General features: G+C 49.0%; 1 protein-coding gene across 2 annotated transcripts; it reads left to right on the forward strand.

Moving 5' to 3' along the window:
• Window positions 1-333: 333 nt before the first annotated feature.
• Window positions 334-21,462, forward strand: LOC143515088 (protein phosphatase 1 regulatory subunit 12A-like). 2 transcript variants are annotated; one of them, XM_077007028.1, is made up of 18 exons: window positions 334-724; window positions 9,774-9,904; window positions 10,095-10,213; window positions 12,751-12,907; window positions 14,287-14,431; window positions 14,563-14,637; window positions 15,148-15,230; window positions 15,982-16,160; window positions 16,274-16,413; window positions 16,754-16,951; window positions 17,563-17,663; window positions 17,824-17,913; window positions 18,095-18,193; window positions 20,378-20,462; window positions 20,650-20,741; window positions 20,932-21,081; window positions 21,241-21,337; window positions 21,447-21,462. In XM_077007028.1, exons 1-14 carry the CDS (start codon window positions 449-451, stop codon window positions 20,436-20,438), a joined length of 1,854 nt encoding a protein of 617 aa, XP_076863143.1. In that variant the 5' UTR covers window positions 334-448; the 3' UTR covers window positions 20,439-20,462; window positions 20,650-20,741; window positions 20,932-21,081; window positions 21,241-21,337; window positions 21,447-21,462. The 2 variants fall into 2 exon arrangements, with proteins under 2 accessions (XP_076863143.1, XP_076863142.1); XM_077007027.1 differs by having other exon boundaries at window positions 335-724; window positions 15,958-16,160; window positions 21,447-21,461.
• The last annotated feature ends 118 nt before the right edge of the window (window positions 21,463-21,580 follow it).

A 21,580-nucleotide genomic window follows, 5' to 3' on the forward strand; every position in this document is an offset into this window, starting at 1 on the left:
AGGTGTATACTGTAATTGTATCATTCAATTGTTTTTATGAAGAATCAAATTTACAAAATGTCTAGAATATGGCGCTTCTGTCTAAACTAAGTGAAGGAGTAAGTCCGTTTGGGCTTAAAATGTAGTTTGTAAATAAGGTTACTGTAAGGTTAATGTCAAATACTGTAAGCAGCTGTTGATTAATACAAATACTGGTATAGAATATGTTATACTCGTTTCGCTCAAGCGCTTGCCGGAGGGGTAGAAATTGTGCGTCATTGTCCTGCTCTCTGGTTAAGTGTGCTGACGTGTGGAACTACACCCTATATCCACCGTGCACTGGCTCTCTGTGTCCGGGAGGGGGCGCGACTCTTCACTGTCAGGCCTTGATGTCTGAGTTCCCGACCTCTCCACATCTCGCCTCTCCCCCCACTTGATAAATTGAATTTGCCGGGAGAGAGCGAGGAAGATGGCGGCCACTGACCGTTCCAGGTCCGAAGCTGCGAAGCAGCGGCGACAGGATCAACTGCAACGGTGGCAGGGATCGGAAACGGACCTGACCGGGGCAGACGTGAGGAGCCCGTCTACAGGAGGAGGCGGCCGCCGGGCTAAAGTTCGCTTCGCCCAGGGTGCAGTGTTTATGGCCGCCTGCTCCGCCGGGGACCAGGAGGAGGTGGCGGAGCTACTGAGGCAGGGGGCTGACATCAACCACGCAAATATAGACGGACTCACGGCACTTCATCAGGTACATCCACTACTTTACTCACTCATTTCCTCCTTATTATTACTTTTTTTGTCGTGGCTCGGGTTGTTGCACCCACGGCAAAAGTTTCAAAGTTTGGCTCCACTTTCCGAGTTGTGTCGGAGCTGTGAGCCTGTCTGGGAGGAAGAAGAAACCACTTGTTGAAGTTCATTGATGTTGCGCCCTGGACACTGACGGAGCGGAAAAATGGGACGCGGTTCCGAATTCTGCGTTTCCGAATTGTGTCCTTCACATTCCTACTGACACACGACGTGGGCTGGGTCCCCTCGCCGCGCTCGGTCGTTATTTCAATATAGTACATTATAGTGTGTTGTATGTTGTCAACAACGTGAAACTTTTGGGTCAGGTAATATAACACGTAAGCTGTGGGTGTATAAACCCAGACCTTTTTGTTTTTTCGACATCTTGGCTGTAATGGCCGTGTCAAGGTTTCTCTCTTCTCTGGGAGCGCTTAAAACCGGGCAGTCTTAAAATGCTCGTCGTTGTCAGCGGACTTAAACCCCACAGTTTCACACAGAGGTTGCGAGTCGACGGCTTCTTTTTGTTCTCCGAGCGGTCGCGGTTTCGACGGCAGGTTCGGGACTAGTCCCGGAGCGACTGCAGACCTCCGCCGTAACGTCAAAACCAAACAGCAGTCCTACATGTTATAGAAGCCCAGACGTTAGTTCAGTTGTATTTATTAAGGTTTTATTATAAATGTCCACTTGTACTCGCAGCTGATTTGTAGTTAGCACGAAATGGATACCACACAAAGTTAAAAATGAGACTAAATATAATGTACCTGATTTAGCCTATTTTACCTCAGCGCGCTATACCTTTACCGACAACACCCACAAACACGACACACGTCCCACCATAAAAGGCTTTGGCTTCCAGGAAGTACAGAAGCCTAAGAAAAGCTCCAAAAGAAACTTTGTAATGTGGATAAACACTGCAAACATTAAGAGCTAACAGACAGTGTGGTGTTAACAGTAATTGTTTATCCCTGGAACGGAGCGCTGGTTTTAAGTGTCTCGGGTGGACGGTGGCGACGGTTAGTAGGACGAGATTGTGGTGAAGGTCATAGGGCTGGTATTGTTGTTTTTGTTTGTTTTATTTTTTAAAGGGCATTTGTGTCATCAGCCACAAGGCAGAACATGAGCCTTGAAGGCAGTGTGAATAACTGAAAGGGCCAAGCACTCCAGCTGTGACTCTCCTGTGGGTTCACGGGCTGACTGACTGGTGCTGGAGTCCTGGAGGAGATGTTCAGGATGAACTGTGAAACGGCGCCTCACTCTCGCTCCCACAGAGATGGGTGTGAACATCGCCACAGGCTACTTTTCCAACGGAGATTTGATCATATGTAACCATCCCTGTTTAGTGAGAGTAGACTGTCTACAGAGAACTCCAGGTTTGAATATTAACTGTGCATTACAAAGTGGTCGCGTGTGTGTGTCTGTGGTAAAACTGTTCTGTTCTGAATCAGTGTCACAGCTTGACAGAGGTGTACAGTTTTCTCTTTTATGCTATGAACACACACACACACACACACACACACACACACACACACACACACACACACACACACACACACAGTGTCCCCTCAGTTATGGATAGAGTTTCAGAAATGGTTTGCTTCCTGCTCTTTTGCTAATGTAAACAGGAGCTGTGTCCACTGGCAGGCAGTAGTGGGCTTCTGATGACATGGCCTCTGATGCGCTCGCCTGCTGTGACGCCTTCTTCAGCGGGCTCAGAGACTCCAGGCTGGTCCAGTTTGAAATTGGGTTTCCATTTTGCCCTTTAGCCAGACCACTGTCTCGTGGTGTGACTTTGGAGATGAGGCTCCTACGTCGGCAAGACGCCGAGTGCGTAGGTCAAAGGTAGAATGGCACTAAGGCATCAGCCAGAGTTGAACCATGACCTCATGGCCCAGCCCTATATGCCCAGACCACTGACACACTTGCATGCAGTTTGAAAGATTGGTATGTTTTATAACGTCTACATAATTATTGGAATTTCACATAATATATTTATTTTTTTGCAAAGTGAGTCATTGCTGTGCTGTGAGGTGCAAAAACTTGAATTATTAACCAGCAGTCTTAGAACTGAATATCATTGCTGAAAGGACTGTCTATTCCTATCAGATCTTTCACTTGTTCTCCAACACACACACACACACACACAAGAACACACACACTTCTAGTCGGAGGCAGGCATGAACACGGTACTCATCTCCCATGTCCCTCACATCTCACCCTCACATCTCACCCTCACATCTCCATATCTTTACGGGCGGCCTGCTGGCTACAGTACAGTAAGAGCTCTGGTATGTTCTTTTACCATTGTGTCCCTCTGAGTTGTCATTTTGCACGATTCTGCTCCTCTCCATAGTTCACTGGAAGACAGAAGCGAAAGTCTTCGAAGCGAGTCTTTAACATAGTTTCACGGGAGCGCAGTTGTTTTCCCTTCAGAGCAGCTTATGTTGAACAGATACAGAGACGCGTGTCTTCTCTGTCCTCGTATGTCCAGGCCCTTTAGTGTGAAGGTTCCTGTAACTTTGCTCCAAATATGGGCATACAGTTGGGCATACGGCTTATTGATGAGATGCAGGCGTTGCTGCTCGTTTGAATTTTAGACGGTGGCATATCGTGTGCATTACCACATTAGAATAGAACCTCCTCACTTACACAAAGTGTTGGCAGTAAGCAGTAGCCACTTCTTGTGGTTGGTCCTTGTAGTCCTCTGAACTTTTATACTCTGAAGTTAGAACAGACATTCTAACTGTACATGAGTCTAACAAACAGCATGGTGTGAAAGCAGGAATCTCCGAAAGTAAAGAGACATTTATTTTTCTTAACTTCTCAGTATGTTCTATCTTCCCAAGTGTGTTGGTAAGTGTGGGGGAAATGTAATATAGACTGTTCTGTTCTATTACTGAACAGAGTGGGAAGTGGCATTCAGGAAGCTGGAACCATAGCTATACTGGCCTCCATCGGATTAGCATACTGGAAAGGAGGAATGTGTTCGCCCCAGAGAAAGCTCTTCAAACACTACCACGCAAGCAGCCCTAACGCACAGCAAATTGTAAACATAATGTCCACACTGCTCCTTGACTTTCTCTTATTTACCAAAACATAAGTTTATTTTTGTCAGTAGAACAATACTTTTAGATGTTCTTGGTGTAATATTCTTTGTTGTCTTTATAGTTCAGAGTATTAACATGCACCTCCTAGTACACTGGTTATAAAAGTGAGCAATGGTTACAGGGATAAACATCTCCACTGGTAACAGGGATAAACATCTCCACTGGTTACAGGGATTGACATCTCCGCTGGTTAGAGAGATTGACATCTCCGCTGGTTAGAGAGATTGACATCTCCACTGGTTACATACATAGGTTTATTCCACATACACATTATGTTTCTTCCTAACTAAAGTCTGTTTGAAACAATTTAACTGCTTTTTATATCAAATTTTTTAAAAGAACTCCAATATTCCCACATACGACATCCTCTTAGAGAGGAGATATGACTCTAGATCACCTTTACCATATTTACACAATCTAGATGTTTACCCTACACACCCACAGTAATGTACCTCCAAACTGTTTACTTCCACTATGAGTCTTCATGTTGCAACATACTGTTATAACTGACCACCGCCGCCTCACTAGTGGAGAGTCATGGTGGAAGTAAATAGATCAGAGTTACTGTCTCTGTAAATAGTCAGAATGGAAATAAACAGAAATGAATGAATGTTTTACCTGTCTTTAATTTGTTCAGATTTTTTCAAATGGTTGCTTTACTGGCATAGATTATTTTCTTAAGAAAATGCAAGCAAATTCATATGCAGACGGCAGTACTGCTTACACGGTTCACCCATAAATATTCCTCAAACCAAACATGGTTCATTCATATATACCGCCATTCACCCCACAAACACTGTTTGCCCATATATATATACTTTCAAACATTCATACCACACACGGTTCACTCATATATACCTTCAAACATTCATACCACACATGGTTCACTGATATATACCCTCATTCATACCATACACACACTGTTCACTCATATATACACTCATTCATGCCACACACATGGTTCACCCATATATACCTTCAAACATTCATTCCACACACACGGTTCATCCATATATACCTTCAAACATTCATTCCACACACACGGTTCATCCATATATACCTTCAAACATTCATTCCACACACACGGTTCATTCATATATACCTTCAAACATTCATTCCACACACACGGTTCATCCATATATACCTTCAAACATTCATTCCACACACACGGTTCATCCATATATACCTTCAAACATTCATTCCACACACACGGTTCATCCATATATACCTTCAAACATTCATTCCACACACACGGTTCATCCATATATACCTTCAAACATTCATTCCACACACACGGTTCACCCATATATACCTTCAAACATTCATTCCATGCACACGCTTAACCCATATATACCTTCAAACATTCATTCCACGTGCATGGTTCACCCTGTATGGGCACATATACCCTCAAATGGCCATATCAACAATATGGTTCACCCAATGTAGAGATATATACCCATGTGATGACCATACCTACCCTACATTAAAGCTGCTGGTATTGCTGTGAACTTGTAATTTCATACTAAATGTTTGTGGTAGAGTTTTGACATGAAAACAACAATTACCTACTCCCTGATCTGTGTATGTGCTTGAAGTGTGTCAATAGCTTTGTGTGTGTGGTAGTGTCGGCGTGTGCTGTTGGGTGTTTATGTAATAAACGTGGCCGGAGCACGTGTGTGAAGTACAGCACGCTGGTGCTTTGTCACACACTCTTTGGTACTGTCCAGTCTGCCCTGTTGTTTTCTTGTTGCATGGCAACTTGGATTAAATATAGGACTGTGCTTTCCAGATTTTCCATCTCTTCCATACAATGTCTCCTTGCCCCCACACCCTCCCTCTTGCCCCCACACCCTCCCCCTTGCCCCCACACCCTCCCCCTTGCCCCCACACCCTCCCCCTTGCCCCCACACCCTCCCCCTTGCCCCCACACCCTCCCTCTTGCCCCCACACCCTCCCCCTTGCCCCCACACCCTCCCCCTTGCCCCCACACCCTCCCCCCTTGCCCCCACACCCTCCCCCTTGCCCCCACACCCTCCCTCTTGCCCCCACACCCTCCCCCTTGCCCCCACACCCTCCCCCTTGCCCCCACACCCTCCCTCTTGCCCCCACACCCTCCCCCTTGCCCCCACACCCTCCCTCTTGCCCCCACACCCTCCCCCCTTGCCCCCACACCCTCCCTCTTGCCCCCACACCCTCCCTCTTGCCCCCACACCCTCCCCCTTGCCCCCACACCCTCCCTTTTCGCCAGTTCCCTCTGGAACTGGAGGATTTTTCGAGCAGAGATGGAAAAGAGGTCGTGGAAGTGCCCCCTGCTCATGTGGGATTTGCAGTGAGAGGATGGAAAACATTCTGAAGGCAATACAAGCGGCTGTTGTTGGAGGCAAAGGCCAGTCACTTTCTGAAGCATGCGCACAAATGCGTACACACACACACACACACACACACACACACACACACACACACTTGGTAAACCCCTCAAGCCCCTCTGCAGAACTTCACACCTTCACTGTTAAAAGACTGCCCCTGTTTTCACTCTGCACCCACAAGAGTGGGAGACGGCCCAGGCTGCTAGACGCGGACGTCTGCAGGTACGACTCACCCCCGGGGAACAGCTCCCCTGCCTCGGGTTGACTGTTGTACTGGTTTCACTGTTTTGAAGTAAGCTACTACTGAGTACACTACTACTGGTGTCCCTTAGACCCAGCAGCATGGACCCAATGATGGTGGCCAGTATGAACATGAAAACACTCATGGCTCAGTGCGGAGAAGGATGGGGCTGGTGTTGAGTTAATCGCAGATCTGTGCAGAAGGTCATGGTGGGTTGTGTTCAGGAGCCCAGGCAATTGAAACCTTGGCCACTTTAAAACATTAACAGAAAGGACCGGAACAGCAGTTGGAGGTAGCGCTGTATCCAGCACTGTGATCAGCTGAACAGCTGCTATAGAGGTGGCATTGTGAACAGCCCCTCTAGAGGTGGCATTGTGAACAGCCCCTCTAGAGGTGGCATTGTGAACAGCCCCTCTAGAGGTGGCATTGTGAACAGCCCCTCTAGAGGTGGCTTTGTGAACAGCCCCTCTAGAGGTGGCTTTGTGAACAGCCCCTCTAGAGGTGGCATTGTGAACAGCCCCTCTAGAGGTGGCATTGTGAACAGCCCCTCTAGAGGTGACATTGTGAACAGCCCCTCTAGAGGTGGCATTGTGAACAGCCCCTCTAGAGGTGACATTGTGAACAGCCCCTCTAGAGGTGACATTGTGAACAGCCCCTCTAGAGGTGGCATTGTGAACAGCTGAACAGCCCCTCTAGAGGTGGCATTGTGAACAGCCCCTCTAGAGGTGGCATTGTGAACAGCCCCTCTAGAGGTGACATTGTGAACAGCCCCTCTAGAGGTGGCATTGTGAACAGCCCCTCTAGAGGTGACATTGTGAACAGCCCCTCTAGAGGTGGCATTGTGAACAGCCCCTCTAGAGGTGGCATTGTGAACAGCCCCTCTAGAGGTGGCATTGTGAACAGCCCCTCTAGAGGTGGCATTGTGAACAGCCCCTCTAGAGGTGGCATTGTGAACAGCCCCTCTAGAGGTGGCATTGTGAACAGCCCCTCTAGAGGTAACTTTGTGAACAGCTGAACAGCCCTATAGAGGTAACATTGTGTCTGGCTCCCTATTTCCATTCTGAAGCCCTGTAGTGTTATCGCTTGGACCACATCTGCAGCACCTGCACTCCGCCTGTGTTGGCAACGCTGGGGGCTTTAAACCATCTAGTCGCTGGCTAATTGCTCTCCTTACTGCCCACTATTAGCCAAAGTGTTTGAGCATTCGAGCAGTTGAGCAGAGGAGCCCTCTAAGGAACTAGCCTGAAGAATCACGGGCTTCCCATTCTACTGTTGTTAACCATCTCTGAATGGTGGCGGCTCTGATTCATTTATCCTGCTGTGGGAAGGACGCTTTCTCCTGGCTTCTCGTGCTAGACTGTTATCACTCCGGTGCTTGGAGTCGGGTCTCTGTAGCAAATTAGTTTCACAAACATCTGCGGGTGGGACCAGTTACAAGTGAAAGCAATTCTGTCCCGTGCGAGGGCCCGGCAGTGAGCAGCAGCGGTCAGGCCGTGGGAGGGCGGGGTGGACCCGCCCATTGCCCCTCCCACTCTCTCTCCTCTCGCTGACCCCTCTGTGCGAGTCTCTCTCTCGTTCATGAAGCCAGAGCTCTTCTTGCTCTGCTTACAACACCAAAGGAGACCAGTGTGTGGGGAAGGGGAGGCCTGAAGTGCCTTCGTTATGTGCCAGAATACTCACACGCTGGAAGACTGTCAGCACTTGTTTGAACAGTAAATGCTCTTACTACACACTTAATCAGAAGCATCAACCTTTCACCTGGTGGTCTGCTATCCACGCAGCTCCAACGTCTCATGAAGGGCATAATGGTGCATGCTAATGGCCTCTGTGCGTGTACAACTCGTTTCTGTTTCCAACACAGTAGGTGCTGAATGTATTACAACATGTGAATGTGAGAAATGCGTTGACCTCCAACACGCCGACCCTGTAAAGTGTGTCCACCTGGGGACGGTAAAACAGCTTTTGGCAGAATCACTTCTGTCTGCTTCACATTTTTCTGTTGGTCATCTCTCTCTCTCTCTCTCTCTCTCTCTCTCTCAGGCCTCTTGAAGTGTGGCTTAGACATGGTTTAGTTTTGACGTGGTTTCTTCTCTTGGTGATGGACATGCCAAAATAGAGTGGTGCAAATGGGAAATACTGAACTTCTTCATGAACAACGTGATTTCTAGCTGACGGTGGAACAAGCCAGGGCTCTAGAGTGCGACCAATTTGGTCGCACGCGTGACCTAATTTCTCAATGGTGCGACTAAAAAAAATCTGAGGTCGCACCGGTGCGACTAGCTGTTCGACGGGAAAAAGTCTCTGTGGTTCAACAACAGACCAGTGTTAATTTAGTTGACGAATAAATTTTGTCATAGTTTTTGTCAACGAACCTTTTTTTCATGACGAAAACTAAATAAAAACTATACGAAGGGATAAAAACTATGACTAAATTAATGGTCATTTCGTCATCGAATAAAAACGAGACGAAAATATTGGCCAGCGACGACATTCAATCAATAAAGTTGTTTGGAAATCTGTTTTTGTATATATTGCACATACAAACGATAATATTCTGTAACTGGTTGATACATTTCATTTTGTGCAAGTGTATATAATGACCATTTATATTTTAGTCAACTAAATTCTAATGATAATTAGTCGACTAAAACTAAAAACAACTCCAATGACTAACTTATGACCAAAACTAAATTACATTTTAGTCAAAAGACTAAGACTAAAACTAAATCAAAAATTGCTGTCAAAATTAACACTGCTCCCCTCTGCCTTTCACCGGCAGGCAGCAGCACACAGATCATCAGATGAGGCCGAGATGATAATCAAGTTTAACGTTGCCTACAATATTGCAAAAGAAGAACTTCCCTTCACTAAATTCAAGTCAGAAATAATTCTTCAGAAGAAAAATGGCTTGAACGTAAACCCGACATACAGCAATGATGTCGCGTGCAACAAATTGTTAGTTAATTACTTACAAGTCAATATTGTCTATATGGAAAGCAATTAAAAAATGTGAAACCGGTAAAACTGCAGTGTTAAATGTGATGCAGTCGAAACATTTGGGTGGACCTAACTTTTGTGCTGGTGCACTTAAGAAAAAAAGTTAGGCGCACCAGTGCAACCAGTGCAAAAATTTAGTCTAGAGCCCTGCAAGCAGGCGTGTGAATGGGAGCGGTGTCATGATGCCACTTGATGAGCTGATTCATTTTTATTTATTTATTTTACACAGACGTGATGTGCGGACGGGTTGTAAAGTGTGTGTAATAACACTCTCTCTCTCTCTCTCTCTCTCTGGATGTGTAGGCGTGTATCGACGAGAACGCTGAGATGGTTCAGTTCCTGGTGGAGAGCGGCAGCGAGGTGAACGGCGGAGACAACGAGGGCTGGACCCCCCTCCACGCAGCAGCCTCCTGCGGCTTCATTCAGATCGCCAAGTCAGTGTGTGTGTGTGTGTGTGTGTGTGTGTGTGTGTGTGTGTGTGTGTGTGTGTGTGTGTGTGTGTGTGTGTGTGTGTGTGTGTGTGTGTGTGTGTGTGTGTGTGTGTGTGTGTGTGTGTGCGTGCGTGTGTTCAGTAGTCATGCGTGGACAGTTGGCTGAGAGTCCTGCTCCGTGTCCCTGGTGCAGGTACCTGATAGATCATGGTGCACAGGTGGCCTCCGTCAACAGTGAGGGAGAACTTCCTCTGGACGTGGCCACGGAGGACGCCATGGAGAGACTGCTGAAGGCCGAGATCAAAAAGCAGGGTGAGACTGACGGGACGAGACGGACAGGAGCGCTTACACTGTGAGGTGGAAAGAAATGAATCGAAAATGACGAGGGGAAGAAGAGAAAGCACGCGCACACACAAACACACACACACACACACACACACACACACACACCTTTGAACTGCTGAACATAGACACTGGTAATCACGCGTACACACACGACTTGTGTTGAGGAAGTGGCTTTTAGATTGAAAGGATGGCAGGTTTTTCCAACTTCAAAGAGTCCTACAAATGACAGAGGTCTGACCTTGAGTTTAAGAAACTTCCTGTCATAGATGAAAGTCTGTGTTAGCTAGCGTGTGCGTGCGTGTGCTAGTGGATGTATGTACAGTTTTTCGAATGGGCTGAAAGCAGGGTGTTGGACAGCGGACTGATTTACTCTTCAGCCAAATCCTGTAAAAGTCCACATGGCTCTGTTTTCTGCCTCTGCTCCCCTTCCTCTCTCTCCTGTCTCCCTCGCGCTCACGTGGGTCTCGCCGTTGCCTAACCGTCAACCCCAGGCTATCCACAAAAGGCCAAATAAGCACTTATGCTACTGCTTGGCCCACAAGCTCCCAAACGCTCTGCCACTGGACTGCACTCTCGGGCCTGAAGCGCTCTCCGTGGGTGTTTATGCTGTATGTGAACCAAAACAAACATCTGTATGCACATAGTCACAGAACCACGCAGCTCCAAATCATGTGTATCTCCAATGAGAGTGCAGGCAAACAGCGTCCTGGCAAACAGACAGCGTCCTGGCAGACAGACAGCGTCCTGGCACGTTTCAGGATTCTGGCGGTGGCGGCGATGACTTAAAATGTCAGTGTTTTGCTGCTGTGGGTTCTAGCTGGAGGTAGCCGCTCGAAACAATGACTCCATTTAGTACAGAGGTTAGCAGGATACACACAATGCTACGTTCTCCATAAAACCCATTCAGAGCTTTTCAAACATTTGACCGTTCCTAACATTCACAAAAGACTTTGTTTTGACATGATTACACATGGGCTTAAATCTCACATTGTAATTCTTTCAGAGTGCAAGTTTTTTTAGAAAGATTTTGAGCCTTTAAAATATTGCTGTGATAAACCGAGCAGACAAGGGATCGTTGAACCAAGCCAGTTTCTTTAATATTGCACCTGCACTCCATAAATCTCTTTTCAATATTTTATTAAATTCAAAATATAGAGCATCTGGGTAAGAGACTGAACATTTGCCTTTAACACATATTTTGGAAGCAGAGATAAATCAGACTTAAATGCCAACATTCTTTAACACACGTCGCTCAGGAGTGTCTAACACAGGAGACACTGCAACCCCAAGCATTCAAATGAAGAACTTGGGTCACCCCTGAGAATGTGCTCTGATTGGTTTAATGTCTGTTGACAAGCAAGGCTCCCTCTTCTGATTAGTTCTATAACCTTTTTGTTATCCTATAACTATCTGCATAAATAGAACAACAGTTGATCTCCAGCCCAAAGGTCACACCACATGACCTAACTGGTCTGGAAAGGTCCTGCTGCTTCTATACTAAGCAAGACATGATCCGCTTTAAAGACTGATGGTGTAAGCACCACCCTTAAGCTCCTTGCTGCCCCCTCTTTCAGGCAGTGTTAATTCTGACAGCAATTTTTTATTTAGTTTTAGTCTTAGTCTTTTGACTAAAATGTAATTTAGTTTTAGTCACAATTTAGTCATTGGAGTTGTTTTCAGTTTTAGTCGACTAATTATCAAAATAATTTTGTTCACTAAAATATAAATGGTGTAATAGTCATTATATACACTTCCACAAACTGAAACATTTATTAACCAGTTACAGAATATTATTATTTGTAAGTGCAATATACACAAAAACGGATTTCCAAACAACTTTATTTACCTGTACTTATGCTTAGTGAGCATAACAATATCAAACCAGTGATGACCAGTAGACCTGCTCTACCTGAAAAGCCTATGGAGTTTATGAACAATACATATTACATTCGATATAAAACTGGGTGCTGTAAAAACAGCAATGCCATAACCTGCAAATGTCGTTTCATTTGTCGTTTACACACCGTCTTGTTTTTCTCAAAGTCAAAGGAGAAATGTGTCCATATATCGCCGCTCATCTTTCTCCTTGCTGACATTGTCCAGTTAACTTCGAGTTGAATTTCATGAGTGACCACAGTTCACAGGCTAGTATGGTCTTCCTGGGTTGTGTGCGATGTGAAGACGTTAGTACTGATTGGACAGTTACCCGGGTTTGTCCCGCCTCTCCGTGTACGCTAAAGTAGTTACGGTTGGATCTCTTCTTAACTTATCCCTACCTTTCACAAAACTACATCAGGTCTGATTGGATGTCGTCGCTGGGCAATATTTTCGTCTCGTTTTTATTCGTTGACGAAAATGTCCATTAATAATTGGCATCGTTTTTATCATTTTATATAGTTTTCATTTAGTTATCGTCTCGTTTTCGTCATGAAAAAAAGGTTCGTTGACGAAAACTATGACCTTTGACAAAAATTATTCGTCAATGAAATGAACACTGCTTTCAGGGGTGGATGTGGAGCAGGCGAGGAAGGAGGAAGAGAAGGTGATGCTGCAGGACGCCAGGGCCGTTTTGGCGGGAACGGGCTCTCTGGCCCCGCACCCCAACACCAGGGCTACTGCCCTGCACGTGGCCTCTGCTAAAGGATACATCGAGGTGCTCAAGTGAGTACACACGAAACCCGCACTCCACCACGCACCGCACCACCCACCGCACCCGCACTCCACCACGCACCGCACCCGCACTCCACCACGCACCGCACCTGCACTCCACCATGCACCACGCACCGCACCTGCACTCCACCACGCACCACCCACCACACCCGCACTACACCACGCACCACCCACCGCACCCGCACTCCACCATGCACCACGCACCGCACCCGCACTCCACCACGCACCGCACCCGCACTCCACCACGCACCGCACCTGCACTCCACCATGCACCACACACCGCACCTGCACTCCACCACGCACCACCCACCGCACCCGCACTCCACCATGCACCACGCACCGCACCCGCACTCCACCACGCACCGCACCCGCACTCCACCACGCACCGCACCCGCACTACACCATGCACCACGCACCGCACCCGCACTACACCACACACCGCACCCGCACTACACCATGCACCACGCACCGCACCCGCACTACACCACGCACCGCACCCGCACTACACCACGCACCGCACCCGCACTACACCACGCACCGCACCCGCACTACACCACACACCGCACCCGCACTACACCACACACCGCACCCGCACTACACCATCCACCACGCACCGCACCCGCACTCCACCACTCACCGCACCCGCACTCCACCACACACCGCACCCGCACTCCACCGCACCCGCACTCCACCGCACCCGCACTCCACCATGCACCACGCACCGCACCCGCACTCCACCATGCACCACGCACCGCACCCGCACTCCACCACACACCGCACCCGCACTCCACCACACACCGCACCCGCACTCCTCCACGCACCGCACCCGCACTCCACCACCCACCGCACCCGCACTCCACCATGCACCACCCACTGCACATGCACTCCACCACGCACCGCACCCGCACTCCACCACGCACCACCCACCGCACCCGCACTCCACCACCCACCACACCCGCACTCCACCACCCACCGCACCCGCACTCCACCACCCACCGCACCCGCACTCCACCACACCCGCACTACACCGCACCTGCACTCCACCACGCACCACCCACCGCACCCGCACTCCACCACCCACCGCACCCGCACTCCACCACACACCGCACCCGCACTCCACCACGCACCGCACCTGCACTACACCACACACCGCACCCGCACTCCACCACCCACCACACACCGCACCCGCACTCCGACCACGCACCACACACCGCACCCGCACTCCGACCATACTCCACCCGCACTCCACACAACTTACGCAATGCGTAATTTTAATGGAATGTTGACAAGTGGAAGCTTTCAATGTAGTCTCCCCCTCCGTGTCTCCCCCTCCGTGTCTCCCCCTCTCCGTCTCTGTGTCTGGGTGGTAGAGTGCTCTTGCAGTGTGGGATGGACGTGGACAGCCGGGACTGTGACGGCTGGACGCCTCTTCACGCAGCGGCGCACTGGGGACAGGAGGAGGCCTGCACGCTGCTCGCCGACAACATGTGTGACATGAACGCCGTCAACAACGTGGTGTGTCTCTCACTCCTTTCTCTCGCTCTCTCTCCCCATCTCTCTTCTTTCTCTCTCATGCTCTGTCCTGCTCTGTCCTTCTCTTTCTCTTCATGTCATATGGTGGTAAGATCCCTTCTTTCTGGCCATAGGGTCAGACAGCTCTGGATGTGGCTGATGAGAATCTCGCCGATCTGTTGGAGGAGCTCCAGAAGAAGCAGGATGCAGTAAGTTTGGGGGTGTGGGGTATCTGCCCGGGGGGGTGTGGGGTATCTGCCCAGGGGGGGTGTGGGGTATCTGCCCAGGGGGGGTGTGGGGTATCTGCCCAGGGGGGGGTGTGGGGTATCTGCCCGGGGGGGTGTGGGGTATCTGCCCGGGAGGTGTGGGGTATCTAGCTAGCTGTGTGGTACATGGAAGTGCTATCTTATCACCTTTCTCTGGCTAGTATTCAAAGGCTCTCACTTTTGCTCCAAGGGAAGGTTATCTGCACTGTGCGAACCAGTCCCTACACACACACACACACACACACACAGCAGGGTGGAACTCCTCAGCTCAGACGCAGCACACAATAGCACCTCACAGCTATTAAATTACCTCTGCGTGTTGGTTTCTTGGCAGTGAATTGCACAGAAGGTGTGTTGTAAATCGGGCCCGGTTGTCTGTGCAGACGGACAGGGCGTTGTGAACATTGTCTGCTACTCTTTCACTCTGATGTGTGTATTCATGTAAACTCTCAGAGACGCACCAAGAAACAGAAGATCCAGGTGTCTGTCATCGAGACCAGCCCACCTGTCTCTTTGGCACCAGTACGCCCTCGCAGGTAATGCATACACACACACACACACGCGCGCCCCCCTGTGCACATATACATACACACACACACACACACACACACACACGGAACCCCCACCACCACCTGCACACACACACACACACACACACACACACACACACACACACACACACACACACACACACACACACATACATAGAACCCCCACCACACACACACACACAGTGTTGTGCATGTTGTTCACCAGCTCCTGCCTCACAGAAGGGTGTGGTGTTGTATTTGCATGCTCGACAGTGAGCACTGCTAGTGAAGTGGAGGTGGAGGGAGGAATAGAGCGATAGAGGAGTGGAAAAGACCTGGGGGGGGGTCAATAAAGGCTGGGGGGGGTGTATTAAATGCACAATTCTTTTATTTAGTTTCCTTCTTTCCTATATATTTCACCTCTGACGTGGGCCATATGTATGTTTATATGTGAGAATATTCTTTCTGAAACAGTTGTGCACATTTTTGCTAAATGTATTGGCATCCCAAGTAATCTGAAATCTGTAAGTAAAGTATACACAAAAAAAGTATACATAAAATTAGATTTCACGCTTATTTTCTGGACAACTTTGTAAATGAGATGAAACTGAAATGGGATGCCAACACCTTCCACTGTGGCCTGAGTGCTTGCTCAATCATTCACCTCACGCTCACCTATTGGCTGGTTTGCATGTCACTCGTGCTCCGGTGGTGTGTTGGCCCGCCCCTGCAGGACGTCCATCTCTCGTATGAGCAGCAAGGAAAAGATCACGTTGCACGAGAGGGAGAAGCACCCGCCCCCTGCCCTCCAAACCCCACCTACGGAGGAGGAGGAGGAGGAGCCAAACGCACAGAACCGCCCAACAGCCCCGCCCAAAGCATCCAGCAGCTCCAGCTCTGAGGACGAGAGCGAATCGGAGAGCGACGCGGAGTCAGGTGACCAGAAATGAGCGCCGAGCAGAAACAGTGGGCTGCCTCGCCGTTGATGGCGATGCTCAAAAGACGTGAAACCAAACGGAACAAAACAATTCTTCTCTGTCCCGTTACAGAAAAAGCGAAAACCAGAGAGCTGATCAACAACCTAAACAACAAACGCAACAATCCGACTCCATTAGCGACCGCCGCAACAACCAGCACCACGGCGACCAGCACCACGGCGACCAGCACCACGGCGAACCAGGTCAAAAAGGTGCTCCGCCCCTGCGCCCTGGACAAGCAGATCACCTGCTCACACGCTCACGTGGCTCACACGCTCACGTGGCTCACACGCTCACGTGGCTCATGACCGTCACGTCATCAGCCATGGAGAGATTAATGCCAGTAAAGGAGACGAACGTTTAGGCCACCAGAATATTTGCCTGCAGTAAAAACTCTGGTCTTATATGCGCTTTCATTCAGTCTTGGCTCAGTGCCTGCGATCTTAACAGGAATAACTGGGTGTATATATCATAGTGCAAACACTGTGGGCTGAAGCGTGACGTGTGCGTGTATACGCTCGTGTGTGTGTGTGTGTGTGTGTGTGTGTGCAGACGGAGCCCGTGCGTGCAGCGGCGAGCGAGGCTCCGGGTTCGTGGCGGACCTCCCTTCGTAAGGCAGGCAGCTCTGTGACTCTGGGCTCGTCCGGTGGCACCGACGCCGGCATAGAGACCCTGCGCCCCCCCGACAGCTCGACGGCCATGACGCGCTCGGCCTCCAGCCCCAAACTCAGCACCAACACCGACGCCAAGGTAGCACCACCCACCTGGAAACACCAGCCCTCCACCTGTGCAGCTCCCCCTGGCTGTGTTTGTGTTGATGGCATATCGATCAAGCACCCCCTGCTGGCGTGAGCTGGGCGTTAGCCGTGCTCTCCACCCTGGGCCGCGTTCTCCGCCCTGGGCCGCGTTCTCCGCCCTGGGCCGCGTTCTACGCTTGCTGAGACCGTGTGTTTCCCACCTGCCCCAGCGGAGCAGAGCTGCTCTGAGCTCTGTGTTTGCCACAGCGTCTGCCAGCCCGACGTCTCCGTGTAAACATCAGTAAGAGTGAAGTAGATGCCCAGACCAGCGGCCACACGGAGCTACAGCCTGGGCACAGGACACGTTAGCAGGGCTGCTTACTGGTGCTGATGGTCATACTGGTTTATTTTAAGTGTGAAGGAAACCTTTACCAGCATACCTCCTGAACAGGTGTGTGCATTCTCTCTCTCTCTCTCTCTCTCTCTCTCTCTCTCTCTCTCTCTCTCTCTCTCTCTCTCTCTCTCTCTCTCTCTCTCTCTCTCTCTCTCTCTCTCTCTCTCTCTCTCTCTCTCTCTCTCTCTCTCTCTCTCTCCTCTCTCTCTCTCTCTCTCTCTCTCTCGTAGGAACCCCGGCTGGCGCGGGTGCAGCCCACACCTTCCAGGCGCCTGTTCAGCGTTGGAGACGTGAACACCAGCACCAACCCCCCCGTTGACAGTTACAGCAGGTGTGTGAGTGTGTGCGCGCGTGCCTTTGCATGTTTATGATGCATATATTTCTTGGGAATATTTGTGGGCATGGAAATTTGAGAATATGTGTGTGTGCGCGTGTGTGTGTGCGCGTGTGTGCGCGTGTGTGTGCGTGTGTGTGTGTGTGTGTGTGTGTAGCTGGCTGAGCCGGAGTTCCTCATATGCACGCAGGCTGAACAACCAGTCTGGCAATGATCCAGCAGCACAGAACCCCTCCTTACCTCGCAGGTGTGTGACCCACACACTCACAGCAGTGTGCATGTGGAGGGTGCTGTCCTGGGCTGCTTATAACTGTGTGTGTGTGTGTGTGTGTGTGTGTGTGTGTGTGTGTGTGTGTGTGTGTGTGTGTGTGTGTGTGTGTGTGTGTGTGTGTGTGTGTGTGTGTGTGTGTGTGTGTGTTGGCCTCCAGTTCATCTTATGGAAGAAAACTCGATGACCCCTCTATGACCTCTGTCACCTCACAGGGAACCTCTGGACTAAGTCGCCTCAACACCATAGTGGCTCAAAGGTGTATATGCGTCTGTATGCGTGTGCGCATGTGTGCGTGTGTGTGTGTGTGTGTGTATACGCGTGCGTGGGTTGTGTGTGTGTGTATACGCGTGTGTGGGTGTGTGTGCGTGGGTCTGTGTTGTGTGTGTGTGTGTGTGTGTGTGTGTGTATTACGCGTGCGTGGGTCTGTGTGTGTGTGTGTGTGTGTGTGTGTGTGTGTACGCGTGCGTGGGTCTGTGTTAGGCTTGTCACGATACTAAGAATTACAACTTCGATACGATACTTAAAAAAATATTGAAATTCGATACCATTTTCAATACCAAAAGTCAGATACTGTGCTAATTTCCGTTTTAAAGCCTTTTTATTTATTTTTTTATAAACAAACAAATGAATGTTGCTTTGTGTTTGAAAATGCTTGAAATTGTAACTACTTCGTTTCACAACAAATATCTGTCTGACTGAACAGTTCTCTTGTATTACGTTAAACAAATACGAGCCTCTTGTAATTCCAGACGAAACATGAGAGAACGTGAAGACGTTAAGATTGGGCGTGTTTGAAAATAAACAACCATTAAATAATGTGATAAAAAAGTGAATAATTTCGAGTATATGTATAAATATTTAACTTATCCCAACAAACATGCGACGTCAGAAAGACGTTAAAATCATGTCTGTATCACATCGGTCAGTCCAGACCCATTTTTGCATGTCTGGTGGACGTTCAAAACTGGTTCAGACGGCACCAGACAGTCCAATCATGACTCAGTGTGACCTAGGACCTAACCTTAACTAACATGGATGTCTATGACGAGTTTTCTATCTGAACGTCTGACTAGGACCCTTTATTGGATGTCAGTGGACGTCTTCTTGAACGTCTGACAAGTGTCTTTGCTCGTGCTGGGAAATATTGAAATGGACCCTTGAAAGTGATATACAAGTGTTTTGATTCCACAAGGTATATGAACCCTGCAAACATGAATTTGTTCATCGCGCTGAAGGCACGGAATTTTGTAACTTCGCGCGCGCCGCGCGCCCTCAGCGCAATGAAGTCATGTTTGCAGGGTTCATACACCTTTTATATAGTGGAATTCAAAGCACTTGTACCAATATTTCCAGCACGTTAAACTTAATTAAGTTAAATATTTATACATATACTCGAAAATGATTTGAAATATTGCGCTTTTAATCACATTATTTAATGGTTGTTTATTTCAAAACGCCCATTTCTTAACGTGTCTTCACGTTCTCTCATGTTTCGTTCTGGAATTACAAGAGGCTCGTATTTAGTTAACGTAATACAAGAGAACTGTTCAGTCAGACAGATATCTTGTTGTGAAACAATTTCACACATTTTTAAGTACTTTAGCCTAAATTCCAGCACTTTTCAAACCTTGAAACACACTGGAAACACAAAGCAGCATTAAAATCGTCACGTAAGTGTTCATTTCCCCTGTTTTTGAATGGTGTTTCTTTTATACTATCACATATAGTTTCGGGACAACACTGCAAAGCGGAAAGCAGTGGCGGTCTTTGCATAGAGGCATTGCTAGGCAATCTGCCTTGGGCCCCTCCCACTGCAGCCCACTGTAGGGGCCCCCCTGACTAGCTAACTTATTTCTCGCATATTAATGTTGATGGGCCCCCTAGCAAAATTTGCCTTGAGCCCCCAAATTGCTAAGGCTGCCACTGGCGGAAGTATAAACGCCTCCACCGCTCGCGGAGGTGGGCGGAGTCGAGCGCTATGATCACTCAACCAGGCTTTAGTGCCCTTCGTTGAAATGTTCCAAAAGCACCGCTTGCAAAACTGGCTTGTTCATGTCCTTCGGTTTTCCATCTGTATCTGCTTCGAATCCAACAGCACTGTGTTGTGCTTTAGCTGCCATTTTAGCATTACAAACCGTCCCTGTGCATTACGGCAGCTTGGGTGGGTCAAAGAAAGCGCTATTTTATGTAAAAGAATCGATACTTGAGAGAAACGAGTATTGTACCGTTTCACAATGTTCAGTATCGATACGTATCGATATATCGATTATTTTTTTTTTTTACAACACTAGTGTGTGTCTGTGTGTGTGTCCTGTGTGTATACGCATGCGTGTGTGTGTGTGTGTGGGTCTGTGTATACGCGTGTGTGTGTATTACGCATGTGTGTGTGTGTGTGTGTTCACGGTCACATGTTCTGCTGTGCATTCCTGCCCTCACACAGACTAGCTCAGGAACTGTCAGACAAAAAGGGAGCCTGTCTCCACTACAACAACCACGGGTGAGCAGGAGTCAAAGCAGAGACGCAAGTGAGTATTGCGGTGTGTGCGTGTGCTGGTGCGTGTGTGTGCGTGTGTGGACAGTCTTGCTTACCAAAACATATTCTGTTTAAAAAGTTTTATTGAGACTTGTGTCCATGTGTGTGTATGTGTGGTGCGTGGTACATGCATGCTTATGTTGTTCGTGTGTGTGGTGTGTCCACGCGTGTGCGTCTAGGTCATACCTGACTCCGGTTCGTGATGAAGAGGCTGAAGCTCAGAGGAAGGGCCCGGTCCAGACATGCCCGTCAGTCTCGACGCTCCACTCAGGTCAGCCTGCCCCTGAACTCATGACCTGTAGACCTCTGACCTCTGACCCTGCCATAGCGCACCATCCAAACAGACCCCTCCGACATTCCTCTACCTTGATGTTTCTCCCGTTGTGATGTCACGCGGGCTTTGAACACAGCAGGTGTGTGTGCTGCGTGTTTGTGTCCCCACACCGTTGTTTTGTCTCCAGGGTGTTACACTTAACGATCTACAGGAAGCTGAGAAGACAATAAAGACGGAAAGCAAGGGGAAAGAGGGGCGGAGAGAGGAGGAGAAGGAGGGGCGGAGAGAGGAGGAGAAGGAGGGGAGGCAGAAGAAGGCGGAGGATGGGGTGAGAGAGGTGGTGTTTGCTCCATTAAGTTTGTTTCATGCACGTTAAGCCCGACTGTATCCAGATGACCGCTCCACATAGAGCCAGATACACACACACTTCACCAGTCCCATTTAACTGATCACTGTGTGTGTGTGTGTGTGTGTGTGTGTGCGCGTGTGTGTTTAGGAGGTGAGTTGGAGGTCTCGTATTGCAAACCTGCAGAAGTCGGATCTTCTGGGACTGACTCACCCTCCAGGTGCCCCGCGCCCTGCTGACCGGAGAGGTGACCTTTTAACCTTTGAACTTTTGAGTCTAAGCAAACTATACATATGTATTCTATTTAGCCTTCTGCTTTGTGTGTGTGTGTGTGTGTGTGTGTGTGTGTTGCTCAGATATGGAGGACAGCGTTGATGACAGTGAGGAGCGATTGAGGGAGAGGAGGAGAGCAAGAGCTCGGAGGAGAGAAAGAGCAGCAGAGGTGGGAAGGAGGGGGCGTGTCCTGCACCGCTGCAGCGACGGAGGGTGG

The sequence above is a fragment of the Brachyhypopomus gauderio genome, chromosome 5 (genome assembly GCF_052324685.1).
Source record: "Brachyhypopomus gauderio isolate BG-103 chromosome 5, BGAUD_0.2, whole genome shotgun sequence".
NCBI lineage: Eukaryota > Metazoa > Chordata > Actinopteri > Gymnotiformes > Hypopomidae > Brachyhypopomus > Brachyhypopomus gauderio.